Below are 20,794 nucleotides of genomic sequence, written 5' to 3'. Positions count from 1 at the left end.
ACCTATGGTTTTTTCAGTGAATTAGCAAGGTTTTTTAAATGCTAATTCCGAACTATAACGTGTGTGAAACCTATGGTTTTTTCAGTCAATTTGTACGGTTTTTTTAATGCTAAGTTACTTTACGCCATTCGTGGCGTGCGCGCCCACTTAACGCAGTTCGTTCCGTGCGCGCACGGTGCGCTTCGCGCACCGTGCGCGCACAGTGAGCACGCGGTGCGCTTTGCGCACCGCGCGCCCACTTTACGCAGTTAGTGCCGTGCACGCACGGTGGGCACGCGGTGCGCTACACGCACCGCGTGCCCACGTTACGCTACATGGGCCATGTACGCACGATGCGCTTCGCGCACCGTGCGCACATGGAGGACATATGATGCGCTTCGTTGTGAAAGGTAATATTTTAATTTTTCATTTCTGTTATATGCCATGCACAAATGGTGACCTTCGGGCACCATTTGCACATGGGGTGGAGAGAGTATGGATAATTTTTTATTTTTTATTAATTTTTACCGTACGCGTACGGTAAGCGTAATCGGCGAAATTATCGAAAAAATTAAAATTCCGTTTTTGGCCTTGGGGGATCTTTGAGGACTCCCTCAACATGGGTAGGTGCTTAGGAGCTGTCTAAACAGCCCCTTTACATGTTTTTGGCCTTTGTTTTTTAACCTCCTCTCAGACTGCGAGAGAGAAAATGGCGGCCGCCGCTTCCTGGTTTCGACCGATTCGAATGTTTACTAAGATCTAACAGCCAATCAGAATCGCGCTCGCGCACGGCGGCGTGCGCGTACGGTAAGCGCACCGTAAGCGCACCGTAAGCTGGCTCAGATATATATATTGATTTAAAGGCTATTTTCTCAATCTACTGAACAGATTTACACCAAACCTACAAAAGGCACTTCCTTGACCTGTAGACTACATCTCTGCCAAATTTCAAGGAACTCTGTTCAGCCGTTCAGGCTGTAGCTGTGTCTAAAGGTCCTATGGAAAAATGCATGGGAAAAACGCGTTTTGGGACCCCCCTTTTATCTCAGCCCCCGCTTGACGAATCCCCCCGAGACTTTCAGGGTAGGAGCGGAGCGTAGCGCCCCATTAGTTTTGAAAATTTCGCGAGGATTCGTCGACCGGCGCCAAAGTTATTCCAAATAGAATGTTGCGGTTTTCCTATGGAAACAGGGTCCTAACTATAACTACCTACTGGCGACCGCCAGTAGGTAATATATATATATATATATATATATTCACTTAAAAAACCATAGGTTTCACACATGTTATAGTTAGGTGGACATTTCACTCGTAAAAAACCAATGAAATTCCCCCGTTATAGTTAGTTCAGATAACTATAACTCGTGTGCCCGCAACCCACTGCTCATGATGTCACATATTACATCACTCATGACATGGTCAGTGGCATCACTCATGACATCATCCTTGTGATAAGAGTGGCGGTTGCGCGAGTTATAGTTATATGAACTAACTATAACGGGGGAATTTCATTGGTTTTTTACGAGTGAAATGTCCACCTAACTATAACATGTGTGAAACCTATGGTTTTTTTAAGTGAATTTGCAAGGTTTTTTAAATGCGAATTCCTAACTATAACGTGTGTGAAACCTATGGTTTTTTAAGTGAATTTGTACGTTTTTTTAAATGCTAAGTTATGTATGTATTATATATTTTTTTTAAGGTTTTTCACCGTGCGTGCACCGTGCGCGCACCCCGCGATTTAAAAAAAATTAAATGTTTTTTTCACCCTTCGAGGTCCTTCAGGGACCCCCTGACAAAGGCTAGGGGGTCAGGAACTCTCTACCCTGCCCCCTTTTCACGTTCGCCACCTCTCTTTTTCAGTGTCGCACCCAAAACAAACAAAATGGCGGACAACACGTCCTGATTTCGACCGATTCGAATGTTGATTGACATGTAACCACCAATCAGAATTACGCTCGCGCACGGCACCGTGCGCGCATATAGATATTTATGTACTTTTAACTGCAATTTTGTCAGGAACTACTGTACAGATTGACTCCATATATGCAAAAGGCACATGCCTGACCTGAGGACTACCTTTCTGCCAAATTTCAAGTAATTCTGATCTGCCGTTCGGGCTGTACCTTCGACTAAAGGTCCTATGGAAAATAACATTGGGAAAACGCGTTTTGGGACCCCCCTTTTTTCTCGGCCCCCGCTTGACGAATCACCGCGAGACTTTCAGGGTAGGAGCTGAGCGTAGCGCCCCATTAGTTTTGAAAATTTCGTGAGGATTCATCAACCGGCGCCAAAGTTATTCAAAATAGAATTTTCAGATTTCCTATGGAAACACGGTCCTAACTATAACTATCTACTGGTGACCGCCAGTAGATAAAATATATATATATATATATATATATATATATATATATATATATATATATTCACTGAAAAAACCATAGGTTTCACACAAGTTATAGTTAGCTGTACATTTCACTCGTAAAAAACCAATGAAATTCCCCCGTTATAGTTAGTGCAGGCAACTATAACTCACGCGACCGCAATCCTCTGCTGATGCTAATACTGTATTTAGACACTTATTTGCCCAGGTCTTCTTCCATTAAATTTTAGCTATACATATATTACAAATATTTTTTTTTCATAAAGACACATATGTCATCAGCAGAGGATTGCGGTCGCGTGAGTTATAGTTGCCTGCACGAACTATAACGGGGGAATTTCATTGGTTTTTTACGAGTGAAATGTACAGCTAACTATAACTTGTGTGAAACCTATGGTTTTTTCAGTGAATTTGTACGTTTTTTTAAATGCTAAGTTACTTTACGCCATTCGTGGCGTGCGCGCCCAGTTAACGCAGTTCGTTCCGTGCGCGCACGGTGCGCTTCGCGCACCCTGCACGCACACTTTACGCAGTTAGTGCCGTGCACGCACGGTGGTCACGCGGTGCGCTGCGCGCACCGCGTGCCCACGTTACGCGGGATGGGCCATGTACGCACGATGCGCTTCGCGCACCGTGCGCACATGGGGGACATATTATGCGCTTCGTTGTGAACGTTATTCATTTGTACTTTCCATTTGATTAGTTATGCCATGCACAAATGGTGCCCTACGGGCACCATTTGCACACTGGGTGGGGAAAGTGTGGATAATTGTTTTTTTTTATATAAATTTTTTACCGTACACGTACGGTAAGCGTAATCGGCGATTTTTCGGAAAAAAAAATAAATGTTTTTTTGGCCTTGGGGGTTGTTTGGGGACACATATATGGATGCTGGGTGTTTAAGAACTGAATATACTCCCCCCTGTAGATGTTTTTTGTCTTGGTTTTTGCAGCTCCCCTCAGAGTGCGAGAGAGAAAATGGCGGCCGCCGCTTCCTGGTTTCGACCGATTCGAATGTTTACTTAGATCGAACAGCCAATCAGAATCGCGCACGTCACCGTACGCGTACGGTAAGAGCACCGTAAGCGCACCGTAAGCTGGCTCAGATATATATATTGATTTAAAGGCTATTTTCTCAGAATCTACTGAACAGATTTACACCAAACCTACAAAAGGCACTTCCTTGACCTGTAGACTACCTCTCTGCCAAATTTCAAGGAACTCTGTTCAGCCGTTCGGGCTGTGTCTAAAGGTCCTATGGAAAAATGCATGGGAAAAACGCGTTTTGGGACCCCCTTTTTATCTCAGCCCCCGCTTGACGAATCCCCCCGAGACTTTCAGGGTAGGAGCGACGAATTTGGCGAGGATTCGTCGACCGGCGCCAAAGTTATTCAAAATAGAATGTTGCGGTTTTCCTATGGAAACAGGGTCCTAACTATAACTACCTACTGGCGACCGCCAGTAGGTAATATATCGCTGAGATCTGTTCTGTTTCGCATTGTGAGGACTTGGCCGTCTTCTTTGTAGAAAAGGTGGAGGCTATTTACCGCTCTTTGCCTGGCTCGTCTGTACCTCAGGAGAAGCTGAAATCCAGCCCGAAGACCCTTATGTCTTTGTGCTCTCTCTCAGAGCTATCAATGGAGGAGTTTAACAGAATTGTGGCGAAAGTCAAATCAGGCTCGCCAATGGACCCTCTTCGACCTGCCCAATTTAGAGAATCTGCGTCACTGTGTCTCCCTCCTCTACGTGACCTCGTCAATCTATCTCTGACGTCAGGTTCTGTTCCTGGCAGCTGGAAACAGGCCCAGGTGATGCCTATTTTAAAAAAAACCTGCCCTGGATCCATTAAAGCTGGAGAACTACCGTCCCATATCTCTTCTTCCGTGGGTGGCAAAGTTGACCGAGGCCCATGTCAACGCTATCCTTTCCACTCATCTCCACTCTGCTAATATAGATCCTTCACAGAACGGCTTTCGATCTGGCCATAGTACTGAGACTGCGCTGCTTTCAGTGGTCGATCATCTACGTACTCTGGTCGACTCCGGTCAAACGGCGGCATGGGAAAAACGCGTTTGGGACCCCCCTTTTATCTCAGCCCCCGCTTGACGAATCCCCCCGAAACTTTCAGGGTAGGAGCGGAGCGTAGCGCCCCACCGGCGCCAAAGTTATTCAAAATAGAATGTTGCGGTTTTCCTATGGAAACAGGGTCCTAACTATAACTACCTACTGGCGACCGCCAGTAGGATATATATATATATATATATATATATATATATATATATATATATATATATATATATATATATATATATATATATATATATATATATATATATATATATATATATATATATATATATATATATATATATATATATATATATATTATGCTTTTTAAAGACAGTTTCCTGAATGCAGTTTGTAAAATAGCATATAGATGGACTTTGACTAAAGGATAATGCTACTGATGCACAGTACGATACGAGGTCAAGCCCAGCTTAAATATTTGAATAATAATGCATTCTGGGAACTGTGGTCGAAAGCAAGGATCACATGACCACTTGGACATTAAATTAATTCAACTCACCTGTGAGTTGAATTGAAACGCGTAAGGTATTTAATGAGTTGGTTTTTGCTGCCACGCTAACCAGAGCAATAAAGTCTCAGCATGAAGTGATGCCGGAGCTGTGGGCTCCGTTCTTCTTTTTTATGTGCCAAATTTCAAACCAGATTCTCCATTCCTGCCTGTGAGCCCGCCCTGCAGAGTTGGAGGCCCCCAGTAAAGTGGAGTTATGTTTGTGCATATATATATATATATATATATATATATATATATATATATATATATATATATATATACATATACACTTTGGATGTGCACCTTGAGTCACTCACATCACAAAGAAAACACCTCAAATGACCACAGCCACTGGAACCACGCATCACAATGGCACTAGTCAGAAACAAATCGCCTCACCCGATCGTTCACTCGACATCCTTGCCAACTTAAGCTGGGTGAGCCCGTTACAGCCAGGCAATGGACTCTCGATCAGGACTCCAATCCAGATTCTTGTGGCAATATGTCTATTCCACAAGTGAACTCCCACCCTGGCTGTCAACACCCCTCAGCTTTATAGTCTCAAAACACACTAGAAGGTTCAAGAGTCTTCCCCTCAGTGCCAAGGAAACTGACTGGGATTGGCCAGCTTCCAGGCAAGCATTCCACATCAAGGAGTTCCCACGTTCCCTCTACTTTCTCACATGTTCCAACCTTTATCTTGATGAAGCTTACGAAAGCCTTCCAGGGTATTAAACAATCTCTCACAAAACAATCATTGAACGTGATTAACCCAAATAACTTCAAGCCTGTCTGTGCGTGCAGAATTCAGGATGAAATGAGGCCATGTGAAAGCCAATAGTTAGAACTTAATAATACTTGTCAATGTACAACAAAGTGCACATTTGTGCACCACTGCTCATAACACTGCACTTTGAGACCAAAAAGTAGATTCCACACCCCTCTCCCTCTTTCGAAGAGAAACCAGGCATCTGCACGACGTCATACATTTAGGCTAGCATAAAATAACACATCAAAGTCAATTAAAACAATGGTAGTCAAAGGTCATCACAGGGTGTCAGACCATAAGAGTGCCTCTAGCACTACAGAGGGGTATGCCAATGTGACCTTCCCCCAAAGTGGATGCTTCTGACATTGCCGGCGCCAGCTCCATTCTGATTCTCATCCATCCAGAGTCAATCGACTCTGGCGCGCACCGCGCCCATAGAATATAGGGCGTTGCCTGTGCATTCTGAAGAGGTTTCAGGCAAGGGAGAGGACTGGGTGGGGTCTCTGGACCATTTAGAACAACATTTAGACACTCCTGGTGAAGATTAGAACTGGCATGAGGAGCTTGCGGAGGCCGGTAGTCTGAACACTTCTCCAGATGCTGGTATGCTCTCTCCACCCACTGTGGCTATGGAGTAGGGAGCTTCTTATGCTATGGGGGTAAAGAGGGCAGCAGATGTCCTTGACCTTAAACTCACCTCGGTGCAAGTCCAGACTAATCTCTTGACTGAAGTGCTTCAGCCTGGTGCTTCCTCTTCTGAACCCCTTTTGCCCTTTATTAAGATGTCCTTCTAGGTTCGTGGTCCAAGCCTAGCACAGGGGAGCTTGTGAACAGGACTATAGCACTCCACCATCCCCCCTGCCCTGGGTTATCCAAGTTTCCTCAGCCAACATCCTTCCCCTGAAACATTTGGGTTCCAAGCCTCCACGTCTCATGGCACGTTCTCTTCCACTCCCTCGGACAGGGAATCCAAGAGGCTGGACTCACCACATTTGGGAAGATGTTTTTTTCCGCTAGCCTGGCACTGCAGTAGGTGAACACCTCATGCCTATTGAGCCGTTTCTTACGCACCCTTTGGGAAACTATTGTGCAAGTACTGCCACAGGTCCCGGAGGAGTCCCATGCCATGCTCTCCTGGACATTGAAAGATGGGAGAGATGCAGCAAAAGTCCCTATTAGGTGTGGTGTGGATACAATTGACTCGTTGGGTAAAATAGTTTCATCGACGGTGGCCTTGTGGTGCCACGCCTGGCTAAGATCATCTGGCTTCTCGGGGAGGGGAGGGGGATGTGGTGTCCAGGCCAACCTCGTGGACATGCCCTTCGATGGGACTAGTCTGCTCAGAGAAAGCAGACTCTGCCCTAGAGTGCTTCAAGGATTCACAGACTACAGCCAGATCCTTGGGCCTCCTAGTGACACCTCATCCCCAGTCTGCCTTTCATGGCATCGGAAGGGGCTTTCAACCATGTCAGCCATACCCCAGCCACTGTTCTGCAGACTTCTCAAGTTGTGTGAGGACACAGTGCAGTCCGACCTCATGGGAATGGTAGCCAGAAGTAGAGGTTCCAGTCTCAACCCCCCCCTACATCTGCAACTGGCTGTTGAAGGCGTCCTCACCTCAGGTTGTCTTCTCCCACCTCCAAGCCATAGCGTACGTCCTGCATCTGTTGGGGTTCACTATAAACATGCCGAAGTCCCACCTGACTCCTTCTCAGACGCTCCCTTCATCAGAGTTCTTCTGGACACAGTGCAGTTTTGGGCTTGTCCTCTTGAGCAGCGAGTCCAGGATATTCAGGTTATGATACCACTATTTCAGCCTCTATCTTGGATTTCAGGGAGAAATGACTCTGAGGCTGCTGGCTCTCATGGCCTCCTGCATCCGGTTGGTAAACCATGCCAGATGGCTTATGTGGGCTCTTCAGTGGCAACTGAAGTTTCAGTGAGTGCAGCATAAGGGGAATCTCTCCCACCTGGTCTAGATCTCGGAGGGAACCACACAGGACCTGCAGTGGTTGCTAACGAACCGCGATTTGGTCAGAGGCAGACCCCTCTCTCTTCCCCAACCACGTCTTACAGTAGTGACAGATGAGTCTCTCCTCATGTGGGAGAGGTGGAGATCAGAGGACTCTGGTCTACGGTGGAGGCAGGGCTCCACATCCACGTGTTGGAGGTCCGGTTGATCTGATTGGCATTGAAAGCGTTTCTTCCCTCTGTCAAGGGGAAGTTGGGGCTAGTGTTTTCGGACAACATGGCCGCTATGTGGTACTGCAACAAGCAGGGCAGTGTGGGGTCGTGGTCCCTTAGTATTGTCAAGATCAAGAATGACCAGGCCCAAGCCATTCTCGTGGCTCTGGACCGGGCAGAGAGAGTCTGGTTTCTCAAGCTTCTTCGAACGAGTGTCGATCCTCCGATCAGGCTGCCCCTTCTGGAGGATCTTCTGTCACAGCAGCAGGGGAGGGTGCTCCACCCGCACCTGTCCACTCTCCTCCTACTTCTTGAAGATTGAGCAGCTGCAGCATTTGACCTTCATCCCAAAGTCTGTAAGGTTATCTTGGCGGCCAGGCGGGCCTCCACCAAAAGGGTCTACGCCTGCTGTTTGTCGCAATTTGTAAGGAGGATGAGTGAGCTGCAGGCTTTATTGTCCAAGACTCCCTGTGCTTTGCACTCGAGCCTCTTTCCTGCCTATGGTGGTGACCCCTTTCCATCTGGCTCAGTTGGTCACACTGCTCACCTTTTATGCTCCTCCGTATCCCTCTAAGGAAGAGAAGAGTCCATCATCTGGACCCAAAAAGAGCATTGTCATTCAACCCTAACCACACTAAAGAGTTTCAGGTAGACGACCAATTATTCGTGGGAGCTTGAAAAGCACAGGCAGTGCAGAAACTAACCATTTCGCGCTGGGTCGTTACCTGTATTAAGATCTGCTATGTCTCCTGGCTATGAAGCAGCCTCCTGAAGGCTTACAAGCCCATTCCACCAGGGGGGAAGGCTGCAGCCACGGTGTTGGCTTGTGCTGTGCCAATCCTAGTCATCTGCCAGGCTGCAATGTGGTCTTCACTTCACACATTTGCTGAACATTACTGTCTGGAAAGTCTGGTCCATAGAGATGGGCATATCACCTGTTCGGTCTTGCAGGACTTTCTAGTCTAGTAAATTGTCCCCAGCCCACCACCAGGAAGTATTGATTGGATTTCTATTCAAAGGTAAGGAATCTGCAGCTAGAAGTCTCTATCAGATAAACAAATTACTTACCTTCGGTAACGCATTGTCTGGTATAAACAATATCCAGCTGCAGATTCTTTTTAGATTTCCTGCTCTGCTGACTCATTGTAGGATTAGGGTTGCTTCCTCTTCAGGGCCCTAGTTTGGACACACCATAGTCTGTTCACTTCATGGCTCTGCAGTTTTGGCAAGGGAAACGTGTAAAGTAACTGACAGCGCGCCTACAGAGATCGACTGCACACTGCTTCTAGAATCTGAGGCTATGAACCGCTCGGCTTCATATAATGTTTAGATGAAAAAGAAGGGGTTGTCCCCGTTTGCTTTAGCTCTGGTACGATGGAACACCGAAGGTAGTATAACATGTGCAGCTTTAAACTGTTTCACCTCTGCCTTTGGTTTGAGATGGATAGCATAAGCTGTACAAAGTATGCCAAAGAAAACTGCTGTGTATCCTACTGCTTCTTTAATCTAAAGGTTTCTGTATACAACTTCGGAGCAGAAGACTTTGCCTTTGTAAAGGAGTATCATTACTCTTATTTCCCTAGGGACTGCTTATTTCTTAAGTTACAGTCCTGTAGCACGTGTTTGCCATTTTTTGGGGACCATGGCAATACTGCCCCTCCACCATCCCACCCCTTTCCCCACTCCTTGGATCCAAATCTCATCTCACCCCGGATCCTTCTGCTTGTTCTCCTCTAATCCCATACCGCTCGTCAAACTGCAGAAGTGTGGTGTGCATCTGAAGATAATTTGTTTATGTAGATGCTGAAAGCTCCATAACATAACTGTGATCCTCTTTCTAATTGCCTGTTTATCATGTGGTGGCTTTGACGTTTAATGTGAATAGCAGAGTTTCCTTCCTTGACGATGTGTTCAGGTTGTGAAAGGGTAATTCTTAAGGGACAGTAGCTATTACTTTTACCGTGTGGTGGTTGCTTAGGAGCTACATATGTTGGCACCCCTCGGGAAAGTAAAGGTGAGAGCACTGCCTTCCTGATGGGATGTATTGATGCGCAAATCAAAGGTAGTCTATTTTTAGAACAAACCTTAATGATTTATGCAGCTGTGGGTAGGTTCAGTTCCTTTTGACCTCTTGTCAAGGCTCCTATTAGAGTGTGCTATCTTTGAGTTTGGTTTATGGTGACTGCTGCAGTTTGTCATTAAGGTTAAACTACTTTTTGCTACTTCACGTGAGAAGTGGCCTCCGGGTTCAGGTTTAAGCATTCCACAAACGGGTTGCTTACAAATTTAATGATGTTTCATATAAAATAATTTTTAGTCTTTTCTGATTAAATGCTCTAAACCACACCTTTATGCAGTTCAGTCTGCTTATATCACGAAATTCTTACGTACATTTTCCATTCCTTTCTCAACCTTCGCATGGAAACATTAATGTTGACCCAAGTTTACACCTCTTCAGACCATGAGCTAGGTGTTGGTCATTTTTAAATATTCCTAGAACAATTTGCCCCAACCAGGAGTTGTATTTTGGGCATTTTCCTATCTACTTTTAATGTACTCAGTTGCTAATGCAATTACCATGCATTCTCTAGTAGACAGTCACCCCAAATTCAAAGTTAGACTAGCTTGTGCTCCAGTGATGGTTTTAACCCACCATATAATTCCGGATTTCAACACTCTAGCTCTCCGAATTTCTGCATCATGGCCATGTTCACACTGAATGAATGTCTGTCAGGCACACACGTTAGACATCCCTGTTTGATTTATCCCTCATTAAATAATTTCGTCTGATTACCTTTAGAAGTGAGTCCATTCACACATGTTGTGCCTGAGCCAGTGCCTTGTGGAGTTATTTTGTAGAAATCTTTGTGTTGTGTGCAGGCGCACTACATGCCAGTGCGGCAAAGCTCGCCTCTGTGCTGACCCAGTGTTTCCTGCGCAACTTGTTCTTCCACACAAGTATTTAGTTACGTCGTCTCTTTGCTTTGAAAACTATATTTGAGTTCAAAGTAATGAATTTCAGGGTTTCAGTGATTCTCCACTTCACTGTATCTCCCAATCCTTCTTGGTACTGAAGAAGGCCAACTTAAAGGCCAGATATTTGATTATTTTACATCCACAATTGAAACTACTTTTCACAGAAATCTCCCATGCAAAACGATGGCCATTCATATGCTTACATTTAAATTGCCTAACACAGCGTTATCTGACTGGCTACTACATAGGTCTCTTGACCCAGTGAGCGTTTTAAATAATAAACTATCTTTTACATTTAACTTTGTTAGGCAGCATTCTAGCAGACCAAAAGCTGCCTACACAACTGTTTGCATCATTGAAGCCTTTCACTGACCCACCCTGCCTTTCTAGAAATCTTCCTGTCAGCCAATACTTATGTGACACATGACTAACCACTTTATATCAAATGTAAACAATATTTGAAAGCGTGACAGATTCACCTACTTACTACCAAGGTTGAAGTTCAATCCCCCACCTTTATGCCAAAACTGTGTATGTACCTTATTCTGCCATGTTTGTCCCAAAGTGATCATAAAAGCTGTTATGGAAAAAAATATTTTGATTACCTTTGCCGTGCTCAGTCTGTGAAAGTGCTGGCTCCTCACATTGCGGAATTAGGGACCGACTTTAACATCTGTTTTGGCACTCAGAATCTCTGACTGCTCCAGAGTGGGTTGTTTTCTCTTCCTGGAAACACCCCAAACCATCACATGCAGTTATTGGCATGTTACATTACTTTTATTCCAGTCCTGATTAAAATCTAGGAAAATATCGTGGACAAACAGCTTTGATTTTTTTTAGAACAGCCAAATGGCATGATTGCATAGCATTTAGGCTTCCATACTGAAATGGATACGGAGTACGTGCTACTTATAGCTCTTAAATTGCAAACCTTGATTAATGGAGAGAGAGCAGCTGTCATCCGCCTCTGCTGTGATTGATACCCTATATCGCAGCCGTATCTTAATGCATGGTCTTGCGGAACGAGACCAGAAGTGCAATGCTTAACTAATTTCATTTCTTTCTAAAAGGTAATTGCTAGACCCTGTCACTTGGATCCATCAAGATCATGTTCTCTACGATGTTCCACAGGCTTCATCCCTTTCCCCTCTAATTCTCAATATCTTAATCTGTCCTTTCTTTACTCTTCTCAGGCAGCATGGCTGTTGAGCATTATCTTGAACAAGTGACACACAGCTCATCAGGCTGAATTAAAACAGCGGCTTATTTGCCTTCAGTCTACACAATTCTCTACAGGATATTCACACCTAGAGGGAGAAAAATGTTCTCAAACTTAATACCAAGCTGTATGTGATTGGTAAAAATACTGAGCGATACCAATGTTTGGCCATCCTGCATAGATACTCCACCATGCCTTGAATCGAACTAGTTATCCACTGGAATCTTCCTTGGCCACCAGCCAACTTTTAAAAAACTGCTTCTTTCACCTACTTTCAATGTTAAGAAAATCTGTCTTTTCAACCTTTTAATACTACTATGCCCAGTTGGTGGCCAGGTGTTTACTCTACTGTAGTAGCACACACTGGACTACCAAAATATCTGCTTTTATCTCTTCTGCTAGCTTTGAGTTTTTCTTTGACTGGTCAAGAGTTTGCTCAAACTTAATGAAACAATAAGCTGTACCAATCTTTTTCCAAACACCATCTACTCCAAAAGAGCATGGTCTGCACGATGTGGATGTGATTAGATCATCAAAATATTATACGTACAGGTCTAAATATTTCAGACAACTCGGATAACCTTTGATCCAAAGCACTTTAAAGAAATCCATCAACCAGGAATTGATCTCGGGGTGGGTCATGGAATGTTTAACAGCATGCTACTAAAGGGCAAATTGACACACGACCCTTTTGCAAGGGGGAACTGCAGCCACATCAACCTTATTCTGCAACATCGTCTAATATTTTGCAAGTCTGAGATTGGTGCATAATTTATGTGCTCATTACTGTATAGACTTTTGTTCAAAAGCTAATGCTTAAATTGATATGTCCCTTTGCCATCTGGCTGACTAAACCTTGTGTCCACCTCCTTTTGATAGTACAGTAAAATGTATTCGAAGGTCACGAATTAAAGGAAAAGTCCGTTGCTGGAGAAGAAAGTATGCACCTGTGACAATAGTTCTCAAGAAGGATATCTCCCGCTCTGGAGGGTGGTTGGATACCTGAGTTCTAGAGAGGGTAGGAAAATAAAGTGGAATGGTTGCTTACCTTTGTTCCGAAATAAACTCCCATCGCCTTAGAAACAGCATTTTACAGAGCAGTTGTCTATTAATTATGAGTGTTTGAGTTCGGAGTAGTTTGTTCTGTACTCAATTTCTTTTACATTATTTAAAAATGTGTAAGGTAGAAAAAGCTTTTATTTTAACAAAAATTAAAAAGTTGATGGTATTTCAGGCTAGCAGCTGAAAACTATTTTAAGGCTCTGAATTTGGGGAGGACTTTTAATATTGTTATATTTCTCAGCTAAACACTTAAGTTTTGAAAATCAAAAGGGTCTACAAAATGCAAACATTTTATGTAGACCTGCCTTAATTTGAGAATGAAGCAACTTTCGATTTTATCTGATACAATTTCTTTTTACTTGTACCAACCTATTTGCCAATGATTTCCCTTTAGCCCCTATCTATGCACTGAAGCTAACAATGCACAATAAATTGTCTGTTTTCTGTTTGGATAATACCTTGATTAGAGCGATATTGAAGGCTTCCTTAATTGGCTTGTAAGTTGTAATCCACTTGAATGCGGTTTGTCAAAGAAACACATGAATGAGGGGATGGGATATCATTCTATGAAAGTTTTAGCATCAACGATTATTCTGGGCAAATATGAAAAGCTGCTTTGTACACCTGTAATAAAAATTACTATCTAACCATGGGCAATGCTAAATGTAACTGGGCAGTTTTTTTCAAAGCGTTATCCTCTAAAATGCTGTTTCATGTATAGAAGCCCAATCAAACACTCTGGTACTGCATTATTAGTTTATTGCATTGATGACACGCTTTAAATGAAGATGATGAAGTTGCAATTGCTTCAATAAGTTTTATTAATCTCCAAATCCAGCTTTATAATTCCAAATTCCACTTCTAGGGAGTCTACCTATATCCAATTTTTATGTTTGATCATTGGAATTGAATTTTGCAGTTGGCTCAAACATCTCGTTGTGTTATAGTCACAAGTCCAAGTAATGCAACTGCCTTAAAGTCTGTTTACGTTTTTATATTAGAGGGTAGTATTAAAATGTAAAGACCACTTAATAACAAATAGTTTTCGTTTTTAATATTATACTATGTCTCCAGTAGTAGGGTGACTGGTTCTGTGGCTTCTCTATCAAGACTTGTTATTTACCACTTTCGAAGATAACTAACCTCTGTTCATTCAGTAATACAAAATTTACTAGCTATCGTAAAGGAAAGTTTCGATTCTATTAAGGACGCGGAGGTGAGGATTAGGCTTTTCTTTCTCCGTTTATTTTTGCTCCAGCAGCTTTACCAAAGACACACAAACAGCAAGAAAACTACATTTCCCATGATGCCAGGGGACAATGATAGAAAAAAAGTCCAACCGCTATGAGCCAATCCGGTGCCAGGAACCCCAAAAACTTCCTTTGTGGGACGCTCTGTACTCCTCTTTCTTCCTGCAACCACAATAAGTCGTTTCTCGTTAAATCCTGTTTGGTAGCGTCCGAACCTAAATCGAAGAAAGATAGTTGTATGTTTGAGAAATGTAAACCCTATGTACAATCTCAAAAGGAAACATTGGCAACATAGTCCAGAAATATCAAACACCCATCTAGGAGATATAGGAACCATGAAAATGAAACTCTCTACTCACCATAGATACGGTGGTACGATCTGGGAGGGTGTTAGTGCCAGGGCGGGCTAATCCTCGCCGCCGCGTCCTTAATAGAATCGAAACTTTCCTTTACGATAGCTAGGAAATGTATTCTATGGCAGGATTGGAGGCTTCAGATTAGGCTAGTTTAAAGCTTATCCACCACCAGAGAGGCCAGGGAAACCACAGGCTTGAAATAAAACCTCTTGAAGGTGGAGTCAGAGGACCAATCTACGGCATTAAGGATGTCTTCCAGCTGCACTCCTAGGGAAAACACTTTAGACGCCATCATCGCACCACGCACGGAGTGAGCTCCAAAACGCAAAACATCTATGCCTGCCTCATGCATCGCCCAACAAACCCATCTCGCGATTGTGGGGGAGGAAACCGCCCTGTGTGCTTGGTGAGGGCTATAAAAATCTGGTTGACACCCTGAGGACGTATGTCAATTGTAGCCACTTCATAGGCCTTAAGTGCCCTGACCACACATAGTTTCGGGACATCAGGAAAGGCAGGATAGGACACTAACCTTGAATTGGTCTTGGTTCATCTAGAAATATGAAAAGTGACTCAGTCCGGAGTAAAGACCCTGCCAGTAATGTCCAGTGCTCGTACATCCGAAACCCTGCAGCATGATATGAGGCACAAGAGTTGCAAGTTTTGCCGACATTTGCTTCCTGGATAAATACTTATTAGACGGCCAAGATTTAAATAAGTCGAGAACCTTATTAACATCCCAGAGGACCGAGGAACGAGGCTCGGGAGGAACCGATAGCCTTATGCCCCGTAAAAGCTTGCACACCAAAGGGTGTTCGCCAAGAGGATAACCATCCATCAGATTGTGGCCTGCTGAGATTGCTGAATGAAAGGTATTAATTGACCGATAGGCCAAACATTCCTTCGCTAAGGAGGCTAAGAAATTAAGGATGTGGACAATGGGAGCCCCCATCGGACCCACCTGTTGTCGAATGCTTCATCTCCCCTAATGAGACCAAGCTGAGCGATCTCGCTTACTGGTGCTGTCCGCCCAGGACTTCGCAAGAAGCGAGGCTGCATCTGCCGAAAGGCCTGGCACTTGCTAGCGTTGCCAGAAAATCGCCAAGCCATCAGATGAAGTCCGCCTGTGGTCAGGAGGTGATGAGTGTTCCCCTGAGGATCCTTGAGGAGAGAAGGACCGAGGGGTAGACGGATTGGAAAATCCCAGGAAAGTTCCATCAGAACTGGAAACCAGGCTTGCGACCTCCAGATTGGGGTAATCACCACCAGATCCACCTGTAGTCTCCTCACCTGGGTTGTCAACCGCATTATCATTGTGAAGGGTGGAAAAGCGCACCCCTCCTCCGTGCTCCAATCTTGAAGGAAAGCATCCACTGCCAGAACGTCCGGATCCGGACGCCAACTGTAATATCTCCGTAATTGGGTATCCATTCTGGAGGCAAAATGATCTATCGAAGGTGCCCCAAAAGGCGTGGAGCTCTAGGAAGACTGAGGCATGGAGTTTCCATAGACTGGTGTCCTTCCAATGATGGGAGCACCAATCCGCCACCCGGTTGGATGAACCTGGGAGATGTTCCGCCGATAGAGATATCTGGTTGGCCAGGCAGTACTCCCAGAGATCTCAGGCAAGGTCTGATAGCGCCCTGGACAATGTGCCCCCTAGGTGATTGATGTAGCATACTCCTGCCACATAGTCCATCTTGAGCAAGACTCCGCACTGAACCGCATCCTTGGTCCAACACTTCACCGCAAAAGAACCTGCCATTAATTCCAGGCAATTGATGTGCATATTTTGCTCGGAGGAGGACCATTTTCCGCCGGTAGAGACTTCCCCGCAGCGGGGGCCCCAACCGGAGCTGCTGGCGTCAGATTCGATCACCAGGTCGAGCTGAGAACTGAAGATGGCTCTGCCATTTCAGGCCTCCATGTGGGAGATCCACCACTGAAGTTCGATCTTGGCCTCCTCTGAGAGGGCTACAACCTGAGAGTATGTGAGACCCTTGCGCAAGTGAAACGTCCTGAGACGTTGAAGGGCCTTGTAGTGGAGGGGACCAGGGAAGATGGCCTGAATTGAAGAGGAAAGAAGGCCCACCACCCTGGCTAGGTGTCGTAAGGATACTGTGGGTTTCGCCAATATGCGTCTTAATTTGTGCCGAATCTTGGAAACTTTGTGATACTGAAGGGATCAAGTGGTGTGGACCAATTCTATCATGAACTCCAAGAACAGCATCTTTTGAGAGGGAACGAAATCGGACTTGGTCTCGATCACAAAACCCAGGGACTCCAGAAGCGGTACCACCTGTTGTAATTGGGTGAGCAAACGATGGGGACACTGACACAATAGGAGTATATCGTCCAGATAAATTATCAACCGAATGCCCTCCGATCGGAGGCGCTCCACCTCTGGTTTCATTACCTTGGTGAAGCACCACAGAGCGGAGGGCAAACCGGAAGGAAGGGATGCGAACTCGAAAACCTGCGAATTCTATTGGAACTGCAGAAAATGCCTGTGAGGGGGAAATATTGGGATCGTTAGGTAAGCGTCTTTCAGGTCCAGACGCACCATCCAGTCTTGCGTTTGTAGGAGATCCCGAAGGAGATGAATCCCCTCCATTTTAAAGTGGCGGTAAACGAACCACTCGTTGAACTCTTTGAGGATCTTACCCGTTGCACAGGTGTTTTTGCTCCAGGCAGGGGCTCTTTTGAATATTGCCCAAGCGCTACTAGCGCTAAATACAAACCGTAACTTCCCCTGCGTGAGCGTTAGGCGCAGCCGAGCAAGTCTCCTCTTTCCGATCGTAAATGAGGAAAACGACTTGCCGGCTACGCGGAGGGTAACTCGCTGCAGACCCCTGGCGGCGGGAGGGCCGCACCGCGCTAAGAGTCTCAGTGACAGACGCGGCTGCGAAGGAGCGAGACACAGCGTGCGCATAAATCAGGCTGCAATTATACAGATCGCGTGCACCATCAAAACTCTCAATTAACTCTAAAGAATGCCTTCTTTTATCATAAAAACGAAGAGAAGGTTAACACTTATCTGAATGCTGCTGGAGCAGCGAAGGAAGAGGAGTACACAGCGTCCCACGAAGGAAGTTGTTGGGGTTCCTGGCACTGGATTGGCTCATAGCTATCATTGTCCCCTAGCATCATGGGAAATGTCGTTTTCTTGTTGTTTATATGTCTTTGGTAAAGCTGCTGGAGCAAAAATAAACGGAGAAAGAAAATCCTAATGTGAAGCCTCCAGTCCTGCCATAGAATCCTATTGTGTTGATGCAAAAGATAACCGACGCAGCTCATGAAATGAGATGTCCTGAATTCTAATGATTGTGGACTCCAGGTGTCTCTCCCTTGTTATTTTAAGCAATGTGCAGCTATCTGACAAACGTGGCAGAATCTAACCTTGGTCAAAAGGTCTTACAGTAAAATGTTTTTGAATTTTATGTATATTTATTCTTCCCATCAGCTCCAAGGAAGCCCTCACCAAAAGCAGAGAAGGACAAAAAGTTGGAAAAGATTGAGAAGGTGAAAGATGTTGACAGTGAGCAAGTAAAGCAGGAGAAAGATTTGATACTGGAAGAAAAGCTAAAGTCCGAAGAAAAGAGGAAGGCAGAAAAGGTGAAAGAGAAAAAGACTGAACATGTGGAGAAGAAAGAAGAGGAAAAGAAGACTGAAAATGAGCTGGATAAACCAGATATTCAGAAAGCCTCTCCCGGGGCTCGTGACAAAGGTGCAGCAGTCAGTAGGTAGGTCTACGGAGTTATTACCTGCTCAAATGTATCTCCCAAGTCTTGGAGGATGCTCTTAAATGCGGTTATTCACATGACCCTGTAAAAACTTCAGGTGCTCAGAGCCAGAATCCCTGTTTTCAGTTCTTCATCTATAACTGGGGAGGGGGTGGGGGGAGGGTCGTGTGTGTGTGTGTGTGTGTGTGTGTGTGTGTGTGTGTCTCTCTCTATCTTTCTTTCTTAATATTTTTGTTAATCATTAGACCCGGTGTGCGAGCACCACCCTTCTAAAGAGGGTACTGGTGGGTTTCCCTGCATGATAATATACCGGAGCATAATAGCAAATTTCTGACCCTCAAACTGCTTCTGACTCCTGCAAACTTGCAATGAGCTCCCCAGGCTCACTGAATCGCAAGATGCCTCTGCTCACTCTTCGGGTGAACTTTTTTTCTTCTTCCTGCAACTTCTTTCCTAAATCATGCGGTTTGATAGCAATGTTATTGTGCCTTCATGGCAGGCGCTGTAGCCTATTGGCCACAGGTTCAAATATAAAGAGGTAGCTCTCCGAGTTCATGCCGTTGTTATAGAAAATCCTTCTGTAACTTGCAATGCCGCACGTATCAGTCCCGAGAAACCGTTCCTTTAATTTATGTGCTTAATGCAAATATCTCAATATTATCAGGCTGGCATAAGTTTGAAGCCATGAAGTGCTTTATTATTGAAATGTTGGTAAATGAAATGCTGTTGAATTGCACAGTAGTGTCGCGTATAAAAACAAATCAGTTTCTATTGCCTGAAAATTAAAAGGCAACTGAATAGTATAGTTATGCATATATTCATGATAAAGTGCAAATTAAGTGAATGAAGACCTGATGAATCTTACTTGTTTTCGCTCTATCATTTGATCATTTTACATCCGTTTCAGTGCGAAAATTGACCAATGGGCTGGGTAGCAAGACACGTAGCATGTATTGAGAAGTCTCATTGCTACCCATTGAAGAAAGTCTTTCTAGCTGTGTTAAATGGCCCACACCTCGTAATAAGACTCGCGTGCAGGGAGTAAAGAGCCCCAACACTCTGTGAAGTAAGGCCCTCCACCTGTTGATACAAGTCTCACGGCTCCCCATGGAGGAAACGTTTGTCTAGCTTTGCTGCACAGCCCATTGACTGTAATAAAATAAAATAAAAATTCTACAAAACAGAAGCTATTGATTTAAAGCCAACCAGATCTTTCTAAGGTTATCTGTGAGACAAGTCATACCTCCCACAAGACCTTTACAATAACTACTCTTCAAACCTAGGTTGTTTAAACCTAGGTTCTGCATGAGCCATCCCTACCATGAAACTGAGACCAGGCCTACCTCCCACAAGAATTTCTACAAAACCGGCTTGTTGGAAATGGCCCTTTTTGCATAGTTCTCCTCGAACGTTTTGCTTATTAGTTATCCTCGAACTGTTTTATTGACCTGTTTTTGTTGTCTTTAGGACTCTGGGCCCTTTACCACTGCTAATCATTGCTAAAGTGCATATGCTCTGTTCAAATTATGATTATAATGGATTATCCATGATAGGCATATTTGATTAACTAGTAGTTCCTAGTGAGCTGCCTATATGCCAGGCCCTGTAGATCAAATGCTACTAGTGGGCCTGCAGCACGGGTTGTGCCATCTACGTGAGTAGCCCTGTAAATGTGTCTTAGACCTGCCACTGCAGTGTCTGAGCACACATTTAACTGCCATGTTGACCTGGCAAGTGCACCCACTTGCCAGGCCTTAACCTTCTTCTCTTTTCTTACATGCAAGTCACCCTCAGGCAGGCCGAAGGTACCCCAATGGGCAGGGTGCAGTGTATGTGAAAGGTAGGACATTTGCTGGGGTGTTTTACATGTCCTGCTGGAGAAATACTGCCAAATCTTTTTTCGCTATTGAAAGGTTATCTGTCCCATAGGCTAACATTGGAGTTGCTTTATAACATCTTAATAGTATAACTTTCCATTGGGACAAGATAGAGAATTGGAGTTTAGGCTCTCTGAACTCAGAATTCAAGAACACATCTTTTTAGGAAAATGGTTTTTAAATTGTGTTTGAAAATGCCCCTTTAAGAATTTTCTTGTTTAACCATTCCCTGTGCCTATGTTTGTTTGTGTATTGACTGTCTGGGTTTGGATTGACAGGAGCTGGGGATGTCCATTCACTGTAGACAGCCACAAGGAGGATTGAGCTATGTCCTGCCTTTCCTGGGTGAACAGACCTGGGCTTCATTTAGAGTGGTGACAGGAGTTTCATTTGCACCCAAATAGGCAGTGTCTACTCC

The 20,794-nt window shown here is 44.6% G+C and overlaps 1 protein-coding gene across 2 annotated transcripts in view; it reads left to right on the top strand.

Annotated features, from left to right (window-relative positions):
- Positions 1 to 20,794, top strand: part of LIG1 (DNA ligase 1) — a 502,345-nt gene that overhangs the window by 138,507 nt on the left and 343,044 nt on the right. For both annotated transcript variants that reach the window (XM_085616644.1, XM_085616645.1), the window contains exon 8: positions 18,220 to 18,499. In XM_085616644.1, the coding sequence (XP_085472770.1) occupies positions 18,220 to 18,499 (280 nt within the window). The remainder of the gene's footprint in view (positions 1 to 18,219; positions 18,500 to 20,794) is intronic.

This window comes from Triturus cristatus, chromosome 7 (genome assembly GCF_964204655.1).
Source record: "Triturus cristatus chromosome 7, aTriCri1.1, whole genome shotgun sequence".
Taxonomy (NCBI): domain Eukaryota; kingdom Metazoa; phylum Chordata; class Amphibia; order Caudata; family Salamandridae; genus Triturus; species Triturus cristatus.
Note: the sequence above shows the minus strand (reverse complement) of the source record. Positions and strands in the feature narration are given on the sequence as shown.